The sequence below is a fragment of the Podarcis vaucheri genome, assembly GCF_965113315.1.
Source record: "Podarcis vaucheri genome assembly, chromosome: 13".
In the NCBI taxonomy this organism is placed as follows: Eukaryota; Metazoa; Chordata; class Lepidosauria; order Squamata; family Lacertidae; genus Podarcis; species Podarcis vaucheri.
This window is the reverse complement of record NC_138751.1, coordinates 49237562-49262649: the sequence shown is the minus strand read 5'-3', so window position 1 is coordinate 49262649 and position 25088 is coordinate 49237562. Positions and strand designations below refer to the sequence as shown.

Genomic DNA, 25088 nt, shown 5'->3' with positions numbered 1-25088 from the left:
GGAACTTATAATCAAAAGGCGTTGAAAGATTGTTCACGTTGTGTTTCTGAGCAACAACATACTCCCTCTGGAAGATTTTTGTAAGGATTATTGCCTTACAGTGATTCTTGTAGTGTATAGAGAAATCAGAATAGACTTTATGTGAGGCATTAATGTGTAGCCCTCTTTTTAAATATTAGGCAGATGTCGTCTCAGTTGTCTTTTTAGTGCCTACTTGAAATCCATTTTAAGTAGAGATCTTTCCCACTCTGCTTCTGTGCTGGAGATGTTTTTTAGATGTTTTGTCAGTTGTGTGTGAGCTGCCCTGGGCTTTGGGGAGGAAGGGTGTGACTGAGATACATATATAAAAGAAAATGTATTTCTCTTTTGGTTAATTTTACTTGTAACCAAAAATTACTGGCTTATGTATGCAAGCAGTAAGTGCTAGGGCTGTAAGGGGATGAGGTAATTGATAAGGCAAACTTAAGGCAATCCTTGGGAATCATCTAGGAAGGAAATTAATTTGTTAAACTGTGTTTCTTGGTGTGCACACTAGTGGAAGAATGGCTATGTAGTTTTTTTATGGCACTATAGCAATGATGGATTTGTCCAGCTATCAGTAGTCAAAGTTTAAGGGGCCAGTGAAATTGTGCTTCAACAGAAAAGAGTTTAACAAAATCATGGATTGCAGGATGGTTGAGATGCATATGCAACATGGGGTAAAGGCTGGTAGGATGTTCAGTCAGCTTTCCCCACCGATAGCTACCGTTGCTCATCGCCCTGATCTGGCCACAGTGATCCATGCGACGTTCACCTCCAGGCTTGATTATTGTAACTTGCTCTATGTGGGGCTGCCCTTGAAGCTGACCCAGAAACTCCAGCGGGTGCAGAATGCCGCGGCGAGGCTCCTTACGGGGTCCTTGCCGCGGGATCACATTCATCCAGTGCTTTACCAACTGCACTGGCTCCCGGTGGAGTACAGGGTCAAGTTTAAGGTGCTGGTTTTGACCCTCAAAGCCCTATGCAGCCTAGGACCCACATACCTACTGGACCGCCTCTCCTGGTATGCCCCATGGAGGACCTTAAGGTCCACAAATAACAACACTCTAGAGGTCCCGAGCCTCAAGGAGGTTAGATTGGTTTCAACTAGGGCCAGGGCCTTTTCAGCACTGGCCCCGACTCGGTGGAATGCTCTGTCACCAGAGACTAGGGCCCTGCGGGATTTGACATCTTTCCGCAGGGCCTGCAAGACAGAGCTGTTCCGCCTGGCCTTTGGTTTGGACTTGGTCTGACCCTTATGTTTCCCTCCCCTTATGGTCTTGATTTATCAGCTACTTTAAAATGAGACTGCATTTTAAATTGCATTTTAACCTGTATTTTAAATTGGGGTTTTTTTCCTTCTCCTCCCGCCTTTTTTGCCTATTATGTTTTTACTGTGATTTTATTGGTGTTAGCCTCCCTGAGCCCGGCTCTGGCCGGGGAGGGCGGGGTATAAGTATAATTTATTATTATTTAATATTGTTATTATTATTAGTCGGCATATCTGGTTCTGCTATCTGTTAGCATTTTAGAATTAATTTAGCTGCATCCAATTCTTTTAGTAATGGAATAGAAGAAACGTTGGAAGAATCTACTCACGAACCTGAACCTGAGCTGGAATCTGAATCAAAAGCTGAGGAACTAAAACCTGAAGCGGAAGAAAAAAATATTGAAGAGCTAGAAGAAAAGTCTCCATCCCCACCTCCTGCAGAAACAGTTTCTCTACCACAAGAACCACCAAAGGTGGGTTAATTTTCGATGCTTTGTGTAACTAGACTGAAGATGGCTGTCAAACTCGGATTGTGAGGAAACTTGGGTAGCTATAATCACAAACAGAACTGGCGGGAGTAGCTTTCTGCGTTGAGTATTCAGTATAAATGAGTGTTCCCATTGCCCCGTCCATACAAATGGACATTCACGTTACTTATAGTCCAAAGCCAATTGAAAAATGTTTCTAATGGGTACATTAGTAAATGTATTTTAAGAACCTTCTTAAAAATCAAAACTCATTAGTACTGTTGATAGAGGACAGCAAGTTTTTAACATAATTGATTCTTTACTGTTTTCTTACAATGTAAATTGAAATGCATCCAGTCTCATGATTCCCTTCCCTCCCAGTAGAAGGGAAAAAAATATTGCAGGCACTGTGTTCTGTTATGACAGCCTATTAATTTGAGAGCTTTTGGAAAGAAGTCACAGTAAATTTACCCACAAGGTTATGATTTTGAGTACTTACACCTATTGCTTTTTAGCTATGACATACTTAGCTATTACAGAGTAATCATGTTTGGTGCCTCTGGCTGAGACTCCTTCAGGAGAACATTCTATAAATAGGGATCACAACCAATTAGACCCGTTCCCTAATTGTGCCTACCTAACCTCTGGTATAAGGGCACCTGTAGAAGGATCTTGGATCAGCTGGGATAGGTTGATTTGGAAGAGGTGGTCCTTCAGAGATACTTTAGTCCAAGTCATAAAGGCAACAGCTGAAATACCGTATTTTTTGCTCTATAAGACTCACTTTTTCCCTCCTAAAAAGGGGAAATGTGTGTGCGTCTTATGGAGCGAATGCAGGCTGCGCAGCTATCCCAGAAGCCAGAACAGCAAGAGGAATCGCTGCTTTCACTGCGCAGCGATCCCTCTTGCTGTTCTGGCTTCTGAGATTCAGAATATTTTTTTCCTTGTTTTCCTCCTCCAAAAACTAGGTGCGTCCTGTGGTCTGGTGCATCTTACAGAGCGAAAAATACGGTAAAGTAATTCCTGGTCCACTGATGAGCACAATTCAAACACTCTGAATTGTGCTTGTCAGTGGACCAGCAATCAGTTTTAACTGCTTCAAAACAGACAAGGTAAATTGCATATAACTGGTCCCAGTCAGTATTCTAACCTGTTTTGAATCATCTGAAGCTTTTGACTGTTCAAAGCACATCCAGTGCTTTACAGTAGTCTAAATGGGAAGTTACCAAGGGGATCTGCCTATTTCCTTTCTGGTGGGATCTTAGCAGGCAAACCAGCTCAAGCTGGTAAAAGGCACTTCATGCTGCAGGTGCCACTGGGTTGTAAAAATTTAGAACAGAACCCAGTAGCATCTCTAAACTGAACTTTCTTTTCTGGGGGGGAGAGGTCCTAGTGTGGTCCTGAGAGCCAGTGTGGTGTAGCGGTTAAGAGCGGTAGTCTCGTAATCTGGTGAACCAGGTTCGCGTCTCAGCTCCTCCACATGCAGCTGCTGGGTGACCTTGGGCCAGTCACACTTCTCTGAAGTCTCTCAGCCCCACTCACCTCACAGAGTGTTTGTTGTGGGTGAGGAAGGGAAAGGAGAATGTTAGCCGCTTTGAGACTCCTTCGGGTAGTGATAAAGCGGGATATCAAAACCAAACTCCTCCTCTTCTTCTTCTAGTTAGGGAAGACCCTGGTTGGTCCTAATTGCAGCTAATGACAGAAATGATATCGCATGCTACCACAATTAAGACTGACAGGGAAAGTGTGAGGGAATTTGGTCCTGAGAGCAAAAGGATTGGGGATAGTGCCTGTGTTTGGCCTGTTTCCAGTCTCTGGGAATATTAAGTCTGTACTAACCCCCCAAGAACGATAAAGCACGAAAAATGTACTGCTACATAACTGCCCTCTCTTTCACCCCTCGTTAAGTGAGTATAGGATTGCAACCTAAGGTGATGAATGTGATCTGTTGAAATGAATAGATAACTAAAATGGTAAAAAACATTCACAATCTGTTTTGCTGGCATCGTATTATGATTGCACTTAATTCTGAGACTGTCTTGCCGTAGAGCAAATGTTTCTATTGGTCTAGTTTTCCCATAAGAAATGTCCGTGGTTTTCCATGATGAGCAGCCCAGGTTTGTTGCATTTCCTGCAGGCTTTCTCTTGGGCTTCAGTGACCAGTAAAAACCTGCCTCCTAGTGGTACTGTTTCTTCCTCTGGAATTCCACCCCATGTTAAAGCACCAGTCTCACAGGTAACCAGTCTGTGAACACCTTAGATTGTCTGCTTGTTTACATCTACAAACTGCTTCACTAACAAAGCAAGTTACAATTCCTCGAATTGTGCCAATTGGCTGCTTAATATATATCCCAGCACCCTGTACCAACTTATGACTGTTTTGTAGACTGGTTCATTCATTTCTTACCAGCAGTGCTGTAACTTGCCATGAACGCCTTCCTTGTTCTCTTATAATGGCAGTGGCGCCCACTTGAGAGTTGCTGGAACTGAATTCTGGCAAGTTCTGGCTGAAAAAAGCCCTTCTTACCAGTATTATTGTTACTCCTAGTTCCAGAATGTTTGTGGCAGTGCGATATATAAGTTGTCTGGAACAAAGGTGTAGAAGGGATCCCTTGGGGATCATCCACACTTTGGTTTGAACCGTATTTTGAAAATCTGAGAAGTCTATGTGCGCATATTTCATTATTCAGGATATCATACCCAGTTACTTTCTTTAAAACAAAAAACTTCTTTATTTTTCTGTTTCAAAAAATACATATAATAAACAATCCCTGTATACCCCCACCCCCAAGAAACATTCCATTCATACGCAAAATAAATGATACAGTCAAACATTAAGCAGGTTTGTACAATAGTTTAGAGCTGATTAAAGCAGTTAAGGGTCTTCTACTCTCCGTTTTAACAGATTGTCCCAGAGTGAACCATGAGTAGTTGAAAAGGTAGTTGAGTTCATCTTTCTGCACCTTAAAATTACTAGAGAATGTTCTGCATAAACACAGCTACCATACCAAGAGGCAAGGTGCAGAACCCAGCTCTGGTAGTAGACATTTAAAGATGTCACACTAGCAGCATAATCGGACCCTTTGACACAGACCACTGTTGCAAGCTTAGTTGAAATGAACAGGGCAGTGGTTTTCAACCAGTGTGCTGTGGCACCTTGGGGTGCCTTGAATGATGGTCAGGGCTGCCACGGACAACACTGGCCTCTGTCCCTCTTTCCTTCCCTCTCACCGCTGATGTCCTCTTGTGTCTCTGCCTCCCAAAGGCTTGCACAGCTGTTTGTTGCAGCAGCCCTGGCTACTAGCTCCACAGGCGAATGGTGCCTCTGGGGCTGGCCAGGGAGTGCTGGTTTCCAGGAGCTGAGGCAGCTTCGGAGCAAGCAAGCAAGCAAGCAAGCACTTCAGAGAGCCCAGCCAGCCAGTCCGCCAGCCCTTGCTGTTGAAAATGGACAGACAAGTCCCAGGCCCCTATGGAGCAATGTGAAGAAGCACCTCTCTTTGGGGGCAGCTCAGAGACCAGGGGCAGCGGCTGCCCAGAGGACTCCCAAGGAGAGGGGAGAGGAGAGGAGGCTGAGGGAACACTTCACATGGAAGGGTTTTGAAAAAGGGTGAGGGGCTACCAGCTCTTCAGGCAAGGGTTGAGACCCACAGGGGTGCCACAGATGGAATGTAGTTGGTCAAGAGAGCTATGAACTCAAAAAGGTTGAAAACCTTTACAGTAAAACATTGCTGGCAGTGTATAGTTTTCCCGAGTGTTAAAATCATTGTGTGTAAAACCATCTATTGACATGGGCATAGGAGTTGTCTCCTGTGCCCATGTCATAAAATATTTGAGGGGGCTACCCCCCTCCCAAAATTGATGGGCATTGCCATTCAAATGGTGTGTGTCTGTTGTGTCATGTGATCGATTATGTGGGGCAGTGATTGCCTGCCCACCCCTCAAAATATTTTACTCAAGTTGGCCTGGAGATGGCCTCTCTCACTAATGAGTCGGTAGGATTGGTTAGTGTAGAAAGAAGCCACATGTTTTATTGCCATCAATCCCTTTAACACTGAATACCAACAGGAATGGAGTCAAAGTTGGGTCATTGAGAAATAAGAGGGAGGTATTGGCTTGTAGAAATAAGTAATAATAAATCCATTTAAAAACAAACACTCCCTAGCTTTAAAAGGTAGAGGGACCCCTGACCATTAGGTCCATTCATGACCGACTCTGGGGTTGTGGCGCTCATCTCACTTTATTGGCCGAGGGAGCCGGCGTACAGCTTCCGGGTCATGTGGCCAGCATGACTAAGCCGCTTCTGGCGAACCAGAGCAGTGCACAGAAACACCGTTTACCTTCCCGCCGGAGCGGTACCTATTTATCTACTTGCACTTTGACGTGCTTTCGAACTGCTAGGTTGGCAGGAGCAGGGACTGAGCAACGGGAGCTCACCCCTTCTCGGGGATTCGAACCGCCGACCTTCTGATCGGCAAGTCCTAGGCTCTGTGGTTTAACCCACAGCGCCACCCGCGTCCCTATACTCACTAGCTTTACAGTCTAACAAATTAATAAAGATACAGCACACAAGGGAAAGAGGGGATGAGGGGGGAAGAGGAATATAAAATTCGAAACCTAGGCCCCAATTTCTAGGCAGTTTTTCCTATATTGGCCAGCTGGCTTAGTTCATAGCTCAGTGGCAGGAGGTGCCTGATGGAGCTTGGCCTCCAGCAAAGCAGATGACTTGCACCCGGCTTCCCGTCTCTCCCACCAAGGCACCAAGCTGGGCTTTTGCAGCAGAGCCAGTGGGGGGAGCTCTGCTTCTCAGCTCTCCCAGTGCTTAAACTGCTCTTTGATAGTAGCTCTCATGGCACGGTGCTTAGGAAGGCCCCTGACTTGGGGGGGGGGGGCTTTTCAGGGTTGCCAGGGGCTGACCCTTGAAAACCCTCATCACCACTAGTGCTTTGGGCCTTAGCTAGTCTGAGTTCAGAACTACTCGATGTAGTTCAGAACTCGATTCAGTGCTCTGTTTTTCTGTTTTATAACAAAAAGTAAGCCCTACAGTCCTGGATTGGTACAGAGGAATTCATAAGTGGAATGTTTTTCCAACTACAAAACAAAACAAAAAACCCCAACAGCTTTATTCTGCATTTATGAGTTGCTCTGCTTCGGCTGCCCAAGTTACCTTTAGAATTTTTGCTAACCGTGCCTTTTCTCGTTCCAGCAAAGAGTAGAAACGAAACCTGAAACCCAGTCTCAACCTCCTCGTGTGCGTGAACAGCGTCCGCGGGAGCGGCCAGGCTTTCCCTCAAGGGGCCCCAGACCAGGTAAAAAAATCCAAGCACCAGTATTGCAAATTTGGCATACAGTGGGTTTTCTGGGTTTTCCTTAGAAAATCAGGTCATTCACCTGGTTTGACACGTTGGATGGGCATCTGTTATGGATGCTTTAGTTGAGATTCTTGCATTGCCGGGAGTTGGACTCGATGACTCTCAGGGACCCTTCCAACTCCACAATCCTATGATTCTGTGGCCTACCCTAAGTCCTCTAGCTTTAAATTTGAATGTGAAAGGCCCTTATGGCCTTGAAGGTACATGACAATTACACACACATACACACAGAGTGAGGGCTTTCCCCCAAAGGTTTTTGCCAAGTAACAAGTGAACAGTTTCTGAAAATACGTTCTTTAAAAAAAGCCCACCTGTTTTCCTCTAAGAACAAGAAGAAAACACATCCAGCTAAATCTGAACTTGACTATTTACCTATCTTAAGTTAATAAATAGGCATTTCCATTTCTGCTGGAGTTCCTCTTCTAGTTCCATTTGCAGTCTTCTCTTTTGCAGTGTTCCAAGTGTGCTCTCTAACTTCCACAGTGCTCCAGCCCCTTTTATAGTACTTCAGTGCTCTATCTTTGCTCTTTTTAATTCCCTCGTCCTTCTCTCTCTCTCTCTATATATATATATATACAGTCATACCTTGGGTTAAAGACGCTTCAGGTTAAATCCTTTCAGGTTGCGTCCTGCGGCAACCCGGAAGTAATGGAATAGGCTACTTCTGGGTTTCGCCACTCGTACATGCGCAGACACTCAGAATGATGTCACGCGCATGTGCAGACGTGGCGAATCACGACCCGCGCAGACGCGGGTTGCGTTCACATCCAGAGGTACCACTGTATATATATAATGTTACTTCAACTTTATCTCCTAACCTTTTAGCCTGCCAGAAAGGGAATAGAATCCAGGATAAGTTTCTAGTCGTTGATACGATAGGTTTCTCTCTTGCCTCCCCTTAAAACTTTTAGGCTTCATTTTCTCCTAACTGTGAAGTCCCCGGCTGAATTTTGACATTCCTGGTTACAACAGATAATAAGCAAAGACAGCATCCATTTTATGAAATAGAACTGAACATGGGATTGAATCCAGAGTTCATTCTCGACAACAGGAACATTCCATATGTTTGTAAGCTGACTGCTGTTTGCATCCCGGTTTTGTATGAATGCCAGGTCGAGGAGATATGGATCAAAATGAATCAGACAATCGACGAATAATTCGCTATCCGGATAGTCATCAGCTCTTCGTTGGCAATTTACCACATGATATTGACGAGAATGAACTGAAAGAGTTTTTCATGAGTAAGTGGCACATAAGTGAAGCTTGAGGTGGTGGGGATTCTTGCTAGTCCCGTATTAAGTTACCTCTCTAATTAGCATTGCTGAAATTGCCTTCTGAGTAAACGGACTTGCTGCCTAATAGATGTCATACATTTTCCCATAACCATCTACACCCTGCTTTCACAGGCTTTGGGAATGTTGTGGAACTTCGCATCAATACTAAAGGTGTTGGAGGAAAACTCCCAAACTTTGGCTTTGTGGTGTTTGATGACTCTGAGCCAGTTCAGAAGATTTTATTGGCAAAAGTAAGTAATCTACCCTAGTCACCATGTGATAAACTAGTGTTAGATTCTGTTTTCATTATGACACAATGAATTCTGCTGTCTTAGACTTTTGTAAGTGCCCACCCACTTCACATTCATCCATCAATGGATTTCTGTGAACCAGGAATAAGACAGTGAAAGACCGGGCTTAAAAGCCTTTCTCCTTGAGGTGCTGGGGGGGGGGGTTGTAGGTAAGTGTTCTGTGTGGAAAAAGCTTAATAATGCTATTTCCCACTTGCAGCCTGAAGTGATAAGAGTCCATTCTGTCAGGGGGGGTGGGGAGTGTTGGAACCGAGGGGTGAAAAGCCAGCTGGCTCGCCCATCTCCCTCTCAGCCTTGCCGCTGTGGGGATCCATCAGTCATCCTCCTCCGACGTGCTTCTGCGACTCAAGTTGCGGTGCATGCTGGAGCACCAGTGGCGTAGCGTGGGGGGTGCCAGGGGTGCCGGCCGCACCGGGCGCAACATTTTGGGGGGCGCGTTTGGCCGGCCCTCCTCGAGGAAGCAGGAACCCCACTGTCCTCGGACCTCCTCCGAAGGCTGGCGGTGGGGCGGAGAGACCTCCTCCCGCCGCCAGGCTTCGGATGGCTGTCCTGAAGACTTGTGGTGGGAGCAGTGACGTAGCGTGGGGGGTGCAGGGGGGGCCTGCCGCACCTGGCGCAACATCGGGGGGGGCGCGGAAGAGACTCGAGTGCTAAAATCCACGGGTTAGGGGGCGCAAATTACTTGCCTTGCCCCGGGTGCTGAGAACCCACGCTACGCCACTGTGGAGCACACATTACTCAGCAGAGTAATCACACAACAGAATCAGGCCCGAGGCGTGGATACGATACTAAGCTATGCATTTATTATACATAAATCAGGACAAAGAAAAACATGGCCTCTCTCCTTGTCGTTCTTCTTGGAGAGAGAGAGGAAAAAAGCAATACAGAGCGGAAGTTCCGCTCATGCCAGCAATTTGTCCTGGAATGTAAACAGACATGTGACATGTAACAATCCCACATATCTGCAGTTCGGGAGGAGTGTAATCCCAACAGGGTGAGGATCTGGCTGTAGGCCTGTTCAGATGGCACTTGCCTGCCTTTTGTAGATCAATACTTCATAGTGAAGTCTAGGAACAAGTTATGCACCTACTCTCCTTCCTCCCCACTGCACATTTATTGTAGTGGCTTTAAAACAAACAAAGGGGAATCTCCCTAACTCCGCAATCCAGACCTCAATTAAAAGAAGGATTTGAATTGAAGGTTTATGAAGAGGCCACAGTTAATGCATAGCAAGCGATAGCTGAACTGATGAGAGGCAAAGTGCAGTGTAAACCAGTCCCTAGTTAATGTAATGGTGAAAATAATCCTCTCCTATCCGAAAATAGGTCACAGCTATTTGTTTGCGACACCATTGAATACTGAGAGTGTTCTAAATTGCAAAGTGTTATTACTGAAAATTACCGCTCTTGAAAGGAGTGAATCAGGATAGAGATTTGAGGGCATAACTTTAGATGCAGCACAAAACGGTTGATTAGAACGCATACAGAATTACAATGTACGGTAGAAAGCGGCTAGAGAATAACTTCACAATATTTCAAGATAACAGGAAGCAGTGCTGTTTTTCTAGAAAAAGAGGTGCCAGAACTCACGATGAACAGCTCCCTCGTTCTCTTAGAATGGGAATGGCACATACCTGAGTTCTGGCTGACAGACCCTGACGGGAAGTCATATTCTTGTAATTATTATTTTTTAATGACCAGTTGCTTACTATGTTTGGATAATCAGCTCAATTGAGAATTGGCCATCCTTGCACCCAGATCCTAGACCTGAAGAAAGGAGTGATCTGGGATAACTAAGAACATGCATTGCTTCTAAAGTGGAGTTTTGTAAGGAATGTTCTATAAGTATGGCAGCTTCTGCCTCACGGGGTCTCTGCCATGGGAGCATATTCACCCAGTGCTTTTCCAGCTGCACTGGCTCCCAGTGGAGTACAAGGTCAGATTTAAGGTGCTGGTTTTGACCTTTAAAGCCCTTCACGGCCTAGGACCCTCGTACCTACGGGACCGCCTCTCCCAGTATGCCCCACGGAGGACCTTAAGGTCCATAAATAGCAACACCCTAGAGGTCCCGGGCCCTAAGGAAGTTTGATTAGCCTCAACCAAAGCCCAGGGCCTTTTCAACACTGGCTCCGGCCTGGAGGAACACTCTGCCTCATGAGACCAGAACCCTGCAGGATCTGATTTCTTTCCGCAGGGCCTGTAAGACAGAGTTGTTCCGCCTGGCCTTTGGCTTGGAATCAATTTGATTCCCTCCCCCTCTTTCTTTTTTCCTTTCTCCTCCTGTGAAGGGGCTGCATCCTAATCTTTTAATGTTGAATTATTCTTGTTTTTAAAGTTGCATTTCAATCAACTTGTTTTTATTATTGGTTGTTAGCCGCCCTGAGCCCGGTCTTGGCTGGGGAGGGCGGGGTATAAATAAAATGGATTATTATTATAGATTTCTGCCATCCATACAAACAACGTTGTCACAGATGGTGCAAAATAACATCCACTGGGTCTGTGTATTGTAGCTAGCAAGATAACAGTAATAAGAATTGCTAATGATATGACAACCTGAATACTAACTAGCATTGTGATTGACACACTCTAAAGAAACGATGCGTTCTGATCTGGTCTGCCAATGACTGTCAGCAGTTAGGTTAGCTATGCACACTCAGTGCTCTAATGTTGCATGCATGACATGGAGATGATGATGATGATGATGATGATGATTATACCCAGCCACTCTGGGAGCCTTCTGCATATGTTCTACTAAGTGAGCTAACGAACCTCTTTGGACACTATAAAACTAGCTAAGCTTTTGGTATTAACGCTTTATCTTCTCCTTCCCTCCCCGCCCTATCAAGCCTGTTATGTTTCGTGGTGAAGTGCGCTTGAACGTAGAAGAAAAAAAGACCAGAGCTGCTCGTGAAAGGGAGACCCGAGGTGGTGGCGATGACCGCAGAGATATCCGGCGCAACGACCGAGGTCCAGGGGGTCCACGTGGCATTGTGGGTGGTGGAATGATGCGAGACCGCGATGGAAGAGGGCCTCCTCTAAGGGGTGGCATGGCCCACAAACTTGGCTCCGGAAGAGGAACTGGGCAGATGGAAGGCCGGTTCACAGGTCAACGTCGTTGAAGACCCAAATGTTGGCAGGCAGTCTTGGCAGTGATACATTATTCGTCGTGTTTGCATTCTTGTTAATTTTCTGGCTTTGGAATGTAACACAGCCTTTTTGATCATTTCTTTGATGTGAGAAACATCCTTTGGTTACCAGTTAAATTGAGGTGGACGTTCTTTCCCCAATTTCACAAAGAAGTCACACTGTTAACGTATAACTTAGACTTGGAGATTAAGAACTGAGAAATGACCATTTAAACTTTCTGCAGCAACAACTTTAAAAGACAAGGGCGTGCCTAATTTGAGTTAAGGTCCTTTCAGTAAAACAAAACAAAAAAAGCACCCTACTGCTACACATTTTGTGTAAGTGTTACTGTTTCTGCCTATTACTGTTGGAAACGCAACTAGTGCAATCTTTGCAATTGGAGAAGCTTGCCCTTTTCCCCCCTTACAGAACAGTTGGCTCCAAACAACTCACGTTTTTACGAACTCAAAAGCGCACTAATGGGTATTTGACTCCTTTTACGTTGACATCTGCTGAAAGCAGCAAGGAAAAAGTAGCTTGTGAATCGATGCAGGCATCTGCTCTGCTTTGCTCTGACCAATATATGTACACACACACAAACCTTAACGAGACTACAAGTATGTTCCAGAAGGAAACCATTTAGCTGTAAACACAGATGTAAAAACTTCAAAAATCATAGTCCTGAAAACGAAACAAGTTTGGTTTGTTTTTTTAAAGGATTTAATGAGCTCCCCCACCTTTCTCCAGAACAGGGATGGCTAACCGCTCAACACACTCCTCCTCCCCTTTCCCCTTTCTGTAAGCAGTGTACAGTGAAAAATTGTCTCTACTGTATTGAGGTCTCTGGTAATGTAATAAGCATGATGGTGCCTTCTATTAAATACATCATTCCAGTGTTGCTGGTGATTTTGTACAGTATAGTGGTATGAATGGCTGTGCTGCAAAACTTTTAACAGCTGTAAAAAAAAAATGTTTATAAAATCATTGTATAAAAAATTGCAGTATCTTGAAATCGGTAAAGGTTACTGGAATATTATTTGCCTAGCTCTGCGGTTGACATGTTTCTGAAGCCTTTGAAGGAGGGAGGAAAGAAAATGGCTGCATTTTTAAGAGAAAAGGAGTTGCGGAAGCGTGTGTGCATTCTTGCATAGACAAGTCCAAAGTTAATCAAGCACGTACCTTTGTTTCAAGTATACTTCGGATAAGCATATTTAACATAAAACTTGTTACACCTCAAGGATACTGCAATTTTCACAGGGCAGGAGAATAGCTCAAAGTAATTGCAATTTCCGGGTTTCTGAACTGTCGTCACCCACTTTGCACAACCTCAAAGCGGCTCAGAATTGTACATGGAGGGAGCACCTCTTGTGTATTTGGATTTTTTTTTTAGAGCGTCTTGAATTTTGGTGAGAGGTTTGCTGTTTCCAGGTTCCTGTTTGCATAGATCGCACATTCCAGAAAACTGCAAATGTAGCAAAACGACGCTCCCCCGGCTTCACGCTGGACAGCTCAGTAAGCCTCAGGATTACTCTTGATGAGGGGAGGCAAAAATATGTGACCACTCAGAGCTGCTCTAAGCATGGAAGACCTCACTTGTTTTTAATGTAACAAAAATGCCTAATGCAAGGAGCATTTGGTTAAAAGTGACCATTTGCTGTTTCCTATGAATGTGGAAAATCTTGCCTGTGTGTTAAGGGGGAGGGGGAGTGAGTTTGCATCATTTTCTCCCCTCCCCCCCAATAATAAATAATAATAATTATTAATAATAATAATTGAGGTCTTCCATGTTTGACGGTAAGTCTTGCACTATTTTCATACACTTTCTGGGACACATTTCTCTTTTTCCATGGTTATATTTTGGGGGCGTGTTTTGTGTTGGAACTGTTTCATTTTCAGACGATGCCTGGAAATGTACTTGAATGCCTCACCACAAACCATAAACCTTTAAGATGAAAGCCTTTCTTTAAACTGCTCTTCTCAGCAAGCGGTTTGCTTACCAGTGTTTTGTGTTCTTTGACTTTTTTTTTTAGTGCTATGGTATTGCCCTGCGATCTTAAAAGAAAAAAAACTCTTAAAAGGCAAATGGCACTGGAGAAATAATCAGAAAAATACGTAACTGACAATTAGAGGAGCTACTGAGGCATTCAGCTTACCCGGCCGGCTTCTTTAAATGCCATGAATTAACAAAATTGGAAGCATACACAGAAGTTTACATGGTGACCGTTCGCCTACTGTACTGTGGACTCATAGTGTTCTCATCCCTCCTTTCAATAAATGTACCTCTAGAAGAAAAATGCAACAGATCTCCTTTGACCTGTTATAAACTGCTGATTTGTTGACAATGGGGTAGTATTGCTATAATTGCAGTCCTATTTCAACAAACTTGCTTTAACCATCTTTTGGCTTTAGTAGGTATGCAAGACAGTGGACTACCATCTTTATTGCTGTAATGTGTTGAGCATTATATGCTAGTAGAATCTAGTTTAATTGTTGCAGGTGGAAAGTATTTACTTTTTAAGTTTCCATTTTTGAATGTGTTTTGACTAAACATACCAATAAACTACTGATGTCTGCAGCATTCATCAATGGTCCCGAATTCTCTTCTCAGTGGAATTTGTGTTCCTCCGTGGCAGTTATCTACATGGAAAGGCAATCGTGCCGGTGCTGTTGATCCCAAAATTGCTGTTGATCTGATAATTTAACTAGCAGTGGATTCTGCACCTTGCAACAACTTGCATCTTACGCTGTCAATCCGCATGTCAAAATTCTTTGTGTTGTAGCTGCTGTGAAAATATATGCACGTTGACACAGTTGTAATTGTCCATCATGCATTCTGAACCCATGGCCCTTTCTAAACCTACTAGATCTTTTATGCCAGCAAAAGAGCAGAGTCTACTGTAAGCCATTCAACAGAACTTACCAAATCACATGTACTGCACTATCCATTGCCTTTGGTGTTGAATTTTCTTGTTCTCGCTCTCTAAGGTGAAGGCTATTCTTCCACCGCTGCTGCTTCACCGTAAGCCTGTCACTTACGGAAAAGTTGAAATTTTCAAATTGAATTTGTATATTCTACCTTGAGGTCCGGTTCATGCAGGCAGCTGATGAAGTGGTGAAACTATCCCTGGACTGTACCACCCAGTGGTGTTTTGATGCCCGTGTGGGCAACTCAAGACTTGACAGCTGATAGACCTTAAGACAGCATGAAAAATTGTTTTGTTGTGCCTGTACACTCCCATTGTCTCCCGAGACAGATGCCAGCAACACTCTGACTTCTATTTGTCACAAGCGGCTAGTTCAGCAGACAGCTGGTTATTTTGCGCAGTGATGATAAAAGTCTTTTGCATTCCAGCAGAGGGCCCATGGCTTGGCTCATGGCGAAGGTCCCAGGTTCAGTGCCCGATCTGTTTGAAACCTTGGAGCTGTTGCCAGTTAAAGGTAAAGGGGCCCCTGACCATTAGGTCCAGTCGTGGCCGACTCGTGTTGCGGCGCTCATCTCGCTTTACTGACCAAGGGAGCCGGCGTACAGCTTCCGGGTCATGTGGCCAGTATGACTAAGCCGCTTCTGGCCAACCAGAGCAGCGCACGGAAGCGCCGTTTACCTTCCCGCCGGAGCGGTACCTATTTATCTACTTGCACTTTGACGTGCTTTGGAACTGCTAGGTTGGCAGGAGCAGGGACCGAGCAACGGGAGCTCACCCCATCACGGGGATTCGAACTGCTGACCTTCTGATCGGCAAGCCCTAGGCTCTCTGGTTTAACCCACAGCCAGTTAGGTGAGACTAAAGGTCAGGTGACCCGTTAGTTTGACTTGTACAAGTCAATGTCATGTGTTCACTGCAGCTCTCTTGTGAGTCATTCATAGATTCTGTATGTCTCTGGCTGAAAGCACCAAGATCTCTGGATGTGGAGATCTCTGGATGCTAGGCTGGCTGGCCCCTCCATCATTCTGCAGAAACAAAGCAGAAGAGGTTATTTATTGCATTTATATCCCCCCTTCAAGGAGTACATCGTTCACCTTCCTCCTCCGTTAATCCCTTCGACAGCCCTGTGAGGTAGGTAAAAAGGCTGCGGCTGGCCCAAGGTGTCACTGTGTGTTTCATGCCTTAGTGGGGATTTGAACCCTGATCTCCCGGGTCCTAGTCAACTTTTCCAGCAAAATTTTTCAGCTGTGGGCCGGTCTACTGTCCTTCAGACCTTGTGGTGGGCTGGACTATATATTTTTTTGGGGGGGGAATACAGTGTACCTTGGGTTAGATACGCTTCAGGTTACAGACTCTGCTAACCCAGAAATAGTTCCTCAGGTTAAGAACTTTGCTTCAGGAAATTGCTTCACAGAAATTGCGCGGTGGCGGCGCGGCAGCAGTGGGAGGCCCCATTAGCTAAAGTGGTGCTTCAGGTTAAGAACAGTTTCAGGTTCTTAAACCTGAAGCAAACTAATTAATCCAGAATGAATTAAGTACTTAACCTGAGTTACCACTGTAAGGAATTCCTGTGCCCCACAAATAGCCCAAAGATGCATTTTAAATAAAAGGACACATTCTACTCATGTAAAAAAACATGCTGATTCCTGGACCGTCCGCAGGCCGGATTGAGAAGGCTATTGGGCCGCATCCGGCCCCCGGACCTTCGGTTGCCTACCCCTGTCCTAGTCCAACACTAGCCACCACACCGCACTGCCTTCCAGGCGTCGTCCTGCGATGGGGCAGCTGTTTAAATCAAGTAAGTAAATATGGGAAAAGCAAAATGTCACTTAGGGAAGGATCTGAAATATTTTCCTTGAAGTTTGAATTTCCTTTATTGCGGACTGTTTCGTTTGATGATTTATTGTCTTGTAAACCACTTTGAGATTTTCTTCTTCTTTATAATGCAGTATAGAAATGAAATGAAAAATAAAAATAAATCCCTTGGTTAGGTGGGGGAATGGTGCCTAGACATTCTGTTGTGGCAGCCATAACCCAGGTTTAAGGTGCTATTTGGCGATTAGCTAATATATATATTTGAGTTTCTAACACTGAGTCAGATCTAGTTCAGTATTATCTACATGGAGTAGCAGTGGCTGTTCAGGATTTCACATAGGGTTTTCTTCCAGCTTTGCAGTGCTTTTCTTTCGTACACTGAGACCCAAGTGGATTTTGCTAGCAGGAATGGAAATAATCAAGCACCTACCGTTTTCTGTAGTGGGCAGCTGTACAGTCCAGCACTTCTAACTTCCATCACCTGCCTCCTGTCTTCTGCCAGTTGACGTTCCTCAACATACGCTGACTTCTCATCCTTCAGCTTCTTGGGGAAAAGCCCCCATAAACCCATTACCAATGTGAATTTAACATCCATTTTGGTAATGGTTTTTTTTCTTTTTTGAGTCAACCATTTTCCTGTCCCTCTCAGAGCCACGGTTGCTGCTTGGAGCCAACCGAGGATTTCAGCATTGCTTGGGGTCCCTTCCAACTCTATAATTCTATAATCTTAGGGCTTTTTCTTGTTTTCTAGGTACTGCAACTCAAAGTTCAACAAAACAGCTCAGTCTGTAGAGCAGGGTTAGGCAACCTAAGGTTCGGGGGCCGGATGTGGCCCAATCGCCTTCTCAATACAGCCTGCGGACAGTCCAGGAACCAGCGTGGATTTTACATGAGTAGATTATGTCCTTTTATTTAAAATGCATCTCTGGGTTATTTGTGGGGTCCGCCTGGTGTTTTTACATGAGTAGAATGTGGGCTTTTATTTAAAATGGATCTCTGGGTTATTTGCGGGGCATAGGAATTCATATTTTTTTCAAAATATAGTCCGGCTCACCACATGGTCTGAGGGACGGTGGACCGGCCCACGGCTGAACAAGGTTGCTGACCCCTGCTGTAGAGCATGAGAATCTTAATCTCAGCGTCATCGGTTGGAGCCCCATGGGCAAATGATTCCTGCATTCAGGGGGTTGGACTAGATGACCCTCGGGGGTCCCTTCTAATTCTGCGATTCTATTTTTTTTTATATAGAATAGATAGATAGTGCCAGAACAAATAAAACAAACCAAAAAAAAAAAAAAAATCAGAGAGAGCGGGAAAGAACGGCGACCGCCAGCGCAAATTGGGAAGCGCCGATTCCACAGCGAAACGCCCGGAGCTTCAACTGCGAAAGCGTTGGAATCCTCTGGAGATAAGAACGGGGTCTCCGGCGTAAGAAAAGGTTTTCTTTCGTCTGAAGTGCTTACTAGCTAAGCGCGCAGCTGGTGAGAAGCTAGGAGACGTCTGGGTACTTTTTTACCGTTTGTTTGCTTTTTCGGGATTTTCCTCGGCAGCGGAGACAAGATGGCGCAGAAAGAGAGTCGCAGGATTGAGGAGGTCAGTAATCAGTCTGACTGAGTGAGTTAGAGTCGAACGGATAATAAATACGGACCATAACGATTTTTATTGACTATATTAAACTATACTAAACTATATTAAACAAGCATAACGCCTATATTGACTTTATTAAACTATATTGAACAAGTATAACGCCAATTCTGGGACATAAATTGTGACTAACGCCTTTTTTCAAGCCCTCCGGAGAGGCTCCATTTTTGGTTACGTTGCTGAATCTTTTTGACTTTCTTTTTTTTTTCAACGCTACTCACTTCTTTGCGGATATATATCCAGATAAGTTGGCAAGAATACGACAAGGGAGGTGCGGCAAGGGTTTGGTATCTGATTTGCGACCTGAGATATATTAAAGACATTCCGTGCAGTGACGCTAATAGCGGATCTGGGTGCTATTTTAAGTTATTTTAAGAAGCTGGCTTTTAGCGGAGAAACTGGGTACCGAGCTCAACCAACTGCACAGAGCACTTCTTCGTGACTGGGTTTGAGCTTGAAGTGTTGGAAGCTCCTGAAGCGCCGGTGTAAATTAATCAGGACTAAGTTTGAATCTATTGGGTAAGAAACGGTGCAGGACAACTACGCGTTTAAGAGCCACCCCACCCCCCCCTCTGCCTTCTACCCCTTCTCCCCTCCACCTCTTACTGGATGTTGAGCGTGACGCAGGTGAGGGTAGGTAAAGGACTTGGAGAGGACTGAGAGAAGCAAAAGAGAAGGTCAAGGCCTGGAGCGGACTAATTGACTAAGTGTTACTTTTTGGACTGACACCTCCCCCACGGTTTTCTTTTCCTTTCTTTTCCTTGTATTTAAGAGAGCATCCCGGGGAATTGTTGCCTCGCCGGGGTTCATGCGTGCTTATAGGTGCTTAAGTGCTTAGGTGTTCATATACAGGGGTATATGGTACAGTTAGATCAGACTTATTATATGCTATCCCCGGTGAACGCTCTTTGAGAGGAAAGGAGGAAAGGTTAGGAGGGGGGAGTGTCATAAATAATGATGGGGAAGGAGGGGAAGGACTTAAAGAAAATGGGCGGGACCCCAGGGGAAAGAAAGGCGTCGCGTCAGGAGGAGATTAGAGATTTAGATAGCTTATGGATTAAAATAAAGGAAGAATTTAAACAAAATGAAACATATATGGAAAATAAGCTAGGGGATATGCAAGACCTGATTGATAAAAAAATAGAGGAGGCAGTAGGAGAGCTCTCATCCAAAATTCAAGATCTGTCAGTAAAATCCAAGATGATTGAGGAGTCTAATAAGAAATTACAGAAAGAATTGAGGGAACAGAAAAAGGAAACAGGGAGGATGAGGGAAGAGCTGGGTGAACTAAATAAAGCACAGGATAAGATTTGGGACAACCTTGCCATGGCCGACATGCGACAAAAGCAGCTCCACTTAAAATTTAGAGGTGTGGCAGAAGAAAGAAATGAGGATGTTAGAAAGAAAATGATTAAGGAGCTCTCTAATTGGCTGGGTTTGGAAGAGGAAGAGATAGCTTCAACGATTGATAATGCATTTAGAATGTCTAGACCTCAGCATTTAAAAATTAACAAATTTTTGGGAGACTGTCTGGTGATATTCAATTCCTTAGAAATGAGAAATCTAATACTAAGGACGAGTTACCGTAACAAACTTAGAATCGAAGGTAGGCCCATTATCATCTATAAAGAGATTCCAATTAGATTACTAAGAAAAAGAGAGGGCTACAGACAAGTGGTTGCTGCTTTAAAGAGAAATGGAATACAATTTAGATGGGAGTTCCCTGAGGGGATTACTTTCTTCTATAAAGATAAGAAATTTAAATTAACGGATATGCAAGAAACAGAGAAGTTTCTGAGAAGATACGAAAAAGAGTTAGGAAGGATAGAATATAGAGCACGAAGCAAAGAAGAGGTGAGAGGGATCGGGCGAGAGAGGAAAGAAGAGAAGGAGGGGAGTGTGAAAGACCAAGGAGAGAGGGGGTTAGACTCTGGAGACGAAGAAGAAGAAGCCGCAGTGGGAGAAGGGGCGGTTGAAGAGGAGGGGCTCCTAGGAAACAAAGGCGTCGGTTTTTAACTTGAATTTTGATTTGAGGTAAAGTAGTTGGAGAACTAAGACAACACTGGATACTTTAAAATTTTTATCATGGAATGTGAATGGGTTGAATGAGAAAATTAAAAGGAATAAAATTCAAAAAGCTTTGAGAAATAAGAAATACGATGTAATCTGTTTTCAGGAAACCCACATTGCAAAGAGACATAGACACATTTTGGTGAATAAAAAATTAGGAGTAGAATTTGTAAATTCGGAGGTAAACAAAAAAAAAGGAGTGGTAATCTACGCCAAAGAAAGGTGGGAACCAAGACAAATTTGTAAAGATGAAGAAGGTAGAATATTAGGTATTCAATTAAATTTTCGAGGGGAAAGAATTAATGTGGTGTCAGTATATGCACCAAATACAAAAAGAACCGAGTTCTTTGGAAAACTAGAAAGTATGTTGTTGGAATTGGAACCTTATAAGTTAATTTTATTGGGAGATTGGAATGGGGTCCCAATACCGAGTATAGATAGAAGCGAGAACCAGAGGAACGTAAATAGGGGGAAGCTCCCTAACTCATTTAATGAGTTAGTGGAAAACCTAGACCTAGTTGACATCTGGAGGCACCGAAACCCCACCACTAAACAGTTCACTCATTACTCAGAGCCACACCAGAGCTGGGGTAGGATTGACCAGATATGGGTGACTAGGGCTATGGTATGGAGAGTTAAGAGATGTGAGATATTACCCAGGACCCTGTCAGATCACTGCCCCTTGACCTTGGAAATTAAAAACGAATTGAAAGGGCAGCTCAGGTGGAGGATGAACGAATATTTATTTGAAAATGAGGAAGTATTGGATATGGCAAAAAAAAACCTTGAGAGAGTATTTGGAGACGAATCTGAATAGAGATACCCCAGTAGAGTTGGTATGGGATGCTGGTAAGGCTGTCCTAAGGGGCTTTCTAATACAGCAAAATAGCTATAGAAAGAAGTTAAGGGAGAAAAAGAAGGATGGTATTTTGGCACAATTGAGAGACCATGAAAGAAAACTTGCTTTAGACCCGACAGATGAAATGATCAATCAAACGGTGAGGGTGCTGCAGTCCCAATACTCAGCTATTCTGAATCAAGAGGTAGAACAGAAAATTAAATTTACGAGACAGAAATATTTTGAGTCGGCCAATAAAATGGGGAAGTTGCTTGCATGGCAGCTTAGGAAAAGAAAGAAACAAAATGTGATTAATAAACTTATTATAGATGAAAGGGTGATAGAAGACCCAGAGGATATTGAAAACAGGTTTGTTACTTTTTTTGAAAAGCTGTATGAAAAAGGAGAAGAGAGCAGTGTAGAAATAGAGAATTATCTAAACCAAGAAGAAAGGAAATTTGTTACGGAAGAGGAGTGTACACAACTAAATGATGCGGTGTCTGTAAAAGAGGTCCGGGACGCTATTAATAAGATGAAGAACGGGAAGTCCCCTGGTCCGGACGGCCTACCTGCAAAATACTATAAAAAATTGGTAGATTTGTTAGTGCCGGTTCTAACGGAGGTAATAAATAATACTCTTCGAGAAGGGAGGATACCTAGCTCCTGGAAGGAGGCATATATTACGTTAGTCCCCAAGACTGAAAACGAAAAGACAGATTTAAAAAATTATAGGCCAATTTCACTCTTAAATTGTGATTATAAGATCTTTGCAGACATTATGGCAAGTAGACTCAAAAAATTACTAAATAGATATATACATAGAGACCAAGTGGGATTCCTACCGGGTAGACAAATGAGAGACAATGTCCGGCATGTATTAGACATTATGGAGTATTTAGAGGCAAGACCAGATGTGCCAGCGGCCCTTATTTTTGTCGATGCAGAAAAAGCTTTTGACCGCGTTTCTTGGGAATTTCTGCTACAAAAACTTGACAAGGTGGGTATAAGGGGTCCCTATCTGAAGGGTATCAGGGCAATCTATACAGAGCAGCAGGCTAGGTTGATTGTTAATAATAATTTGACTAAATATTTCCCGATCATGAAAGGCACAAGGCAGGGCTGCCCTCTGTCTCCCTTATTGTTCATTTTGGTGTTAGAAACAGTCGCAAATAAAATAAGAACGACCCCGAGTATCAAGGGAGTAAGAATTGGAGAGAAAGAATACAAATTAAAAGCCTACGCAGACGATCTGGTCTTTTTCTTTGAGAACCCATCTGAAACCACTAGCAGAGCGATAGAACTCTTGGAAGAGTTTGGCAAATTATCCGGATTCAAGCTAAATAGGGGGAAAACTAAAATACTAATAAAGAATCTGAATGCACAAGAAAGATCACAGCTAGAACAACAGGTGGATATTAAAGTAGTAAATAAGGTGAAATATCTGGGAATCTGGTTGTCCCCAAAGAATATTAACTTGGTTGAGGATAATTACAATAAATTGTGGAAGGAAATTAAGAAAGATATGAACACCTGGCGTAGATTGAATTTATCTTGGACCGGGAGGATGGAATCGATTAAGATGTGTATCCTCCCGAGATTGCTATTCCTATTTCAGAACCTACCAGTTATAAAAGGTACCACCTGCTTTAAAAATTGGCAAAAGACCTTGACCAAATATATTTGGCAAGAGAAGAAACCCAGGGTGAAACTCAAACATTTGATGGATTCCAGGGAAAGAGGGGGTTTTGGCGTACCAAACCTAAGGCTTTATTATGAGGCGGCATGCCTACTTTGGATAAAGGACTGGGCCACCCTGAAAGATGCTGATTTATTAGACCTGGAAGGGTTTGATTTAAGATTTGGATGGCATGCCTATCTCTGGCAGGGAAAGGACAAAGTCCATAGAGGATTTCATAACCATATAGTTAGAGGATCACTCATAGAAGTTTGGAACAGGAAGAAAAATGTGATCGAACAAAATACCCCCTGGTGGCTTTCACCTGTGGACATCATTAAAATAAAGCAACTAAATATGACAGGTAAAAGGTGGACGTATGAGGATTTATTAATTAAATCAGAAGAAGGGTGGAAATTAAGAACACAGGATGAACTGAAAGAGAAAATTAAGGATTGGTTCCTCCTTCACCAAGTTAGTGCAATATGGAGGGAACATAAGAGAATAGGTATGGGAGAAAATAAATCAAGATTTCAAATTGAGATTATGGAGAGTAATAGCAAACTACTGTCTAAAATATATAGGCAACTGCTGGAAAGTGAAAATAAGGAAGTGTTGATTAAAGAAGTAATGATTAAATGGAATAAAGATCTAGGATACGAGATAGGTTATGACAAATGGCAAACATTATGGAAGAAAGGGATGAGATTTACCGTATGTGCTGACTTACGTGAGAATCTGTATAAGATGATGTACCGCTGGTATTTGACTCCGGCAAGACTAGGGAGAATGTATAGAACAGCAGACAATACTTGCTGGAGGTGCAAAGATAAGGTGGGGACTTTCCTCCATATTTGGTGGACCTGTGAGGAAGTGAAGGGTTTCTGGGGTCAAATTTATGAGGAGTTAAAGAAAATTTTGAAGTATAACTTTCCCAAGAAGCCCGAAGCGTTCCTCCTAGGGATGATTGGAGAGGAAATAAAAAAGACAGATCAGACTTTCTTCCAGTACGCCGCCACCGCGGCGAGAATCCTAATAGCAAAGAAATGGAAATCCCCAGAAATACCTACAATGAGAGAGTGGCAGGAGAAAGTATACCAATACTTGGAATTGGCGAGACTTACACAATACATTAGGCGGGATAACCCTATTAAAAAGATAGAAGATTGGTCTAAATTCATAAGCTACCTTGAGATTAACTTGAGAATTAATAATTTAACAGTAGACGATGTTTAACTCCTACGACATGTAAAGATAAATGAAAATGACTGCAGAAGATTAATGTAGAATACTTAATCCAAAGCTGAGGTTAATGGAAGTCAAATGTGTGTAAGGGTATGATTGAAATCGGTTTTTTTTTGTAATGTTTTTCTTTTTCTTACTATTTTTAGGTGTATGTGTTTCAGTGTGCTATTGTATTGTACTTCTTTATGGTACAACTTTTTTGTATGTGGAAGTATATCTGATTGTAATAAAGTTTATAAAAAAAAAAAAAGAGATTATACAAAAAAATTACACATAGAGGAAAAACAAACAAAAACTAACAAACACAAGCTAGCAAGAAAGTTGACAAAAAGGCAACCAAGAAAGAAGGGAGAAAAGAAAAGAAAAAAAGGTACAAAATACAAAAAACCGATAACTAAGAAATAGGAAAAAGAAGAAGAAAAAAATATTTTTAAAAAGAGTAAATCCATTTTTCAGCATCTTTGAGCTCATTTGCTTATTTCCTTGACCTCCTCACACCTCCCCTTTTGTATTCCCGTTTTCCAAGTCTTTTCAGCAAATCCTTACCCTCTTTCATTTATCTTTGCTCTATAACTTAACCTATTATAACTATATATTTTCATCCGTATAACTATCTATATTTACCTATTATTAACCTTATTACCAAAACCACTTCTTTTCAGTCCAACATCATTTTAACATTCATTAATTTTACAGTATTTCTGCAGATAGTCTTTAAATTTCTTCCAATCTTCCTCCACCACTAATTCTGTGATTCTATAATCCTATGCTTTAGACGAGCAGCAAGCCTTGCCTACTCCCACCTATCGAACAGTGGGCACCATAGAATTATAGCATCGTAGAGGCGGAAGGGACCCCAAGGGTCATCTAGACCAACCCCCTGCAATGCAAGAATCTCAGAGAAAGCATCCCTGACAGACGACCATCTAACCTCTGCTGAAAAACCTCCTGGGAAGGGGAAGAGCCCATCACCTCCCAAGGGAGATCGTTCCACAGTCAAAGGGCACTCGCCGCCAGAACATTCTCTCCGATGTCCTCAGTGA

General features: G+C 43.3%; 1 protein-coding gene across 1 annotated transcript in view; it reads left to right on the top strand.

The window, feature by feature from the left end:
- The window catches only part of G3BP2 (G3BP stress granule assembly factor 2), a 36526-nt gene extending 23794 nt beyond the window's left edge, over positions 1–12732 (top strand). Inside the window, exons 7-12 of the mRNA XM_082194977.1 lie at positions 1581–1761; positions 3893–3991; positions 6959–7061; positions 8237–8365; positions 8531–8649; positions 11555–12732. Of these exons, the coding sequence (XP_082051103.1) occupies positions 1581–1761; positions 3893–3991; positions 6959–7061; positions 8237–8365; positions 8531–8649; positions 11555–11827 (904 nt within the window). The 3' untranslated portion in view covers positions 11828–12732. The remainder of the gene's footprint in view (positions 1–1580; positions 1762–3892; positions 3992–6958; positions 7062–8236; positions 8366–8530; positions 8650–11554) is intronic.
- The last annotated feature ends 12356 nt before the right edge of the window (positions 12733–25088 follow it).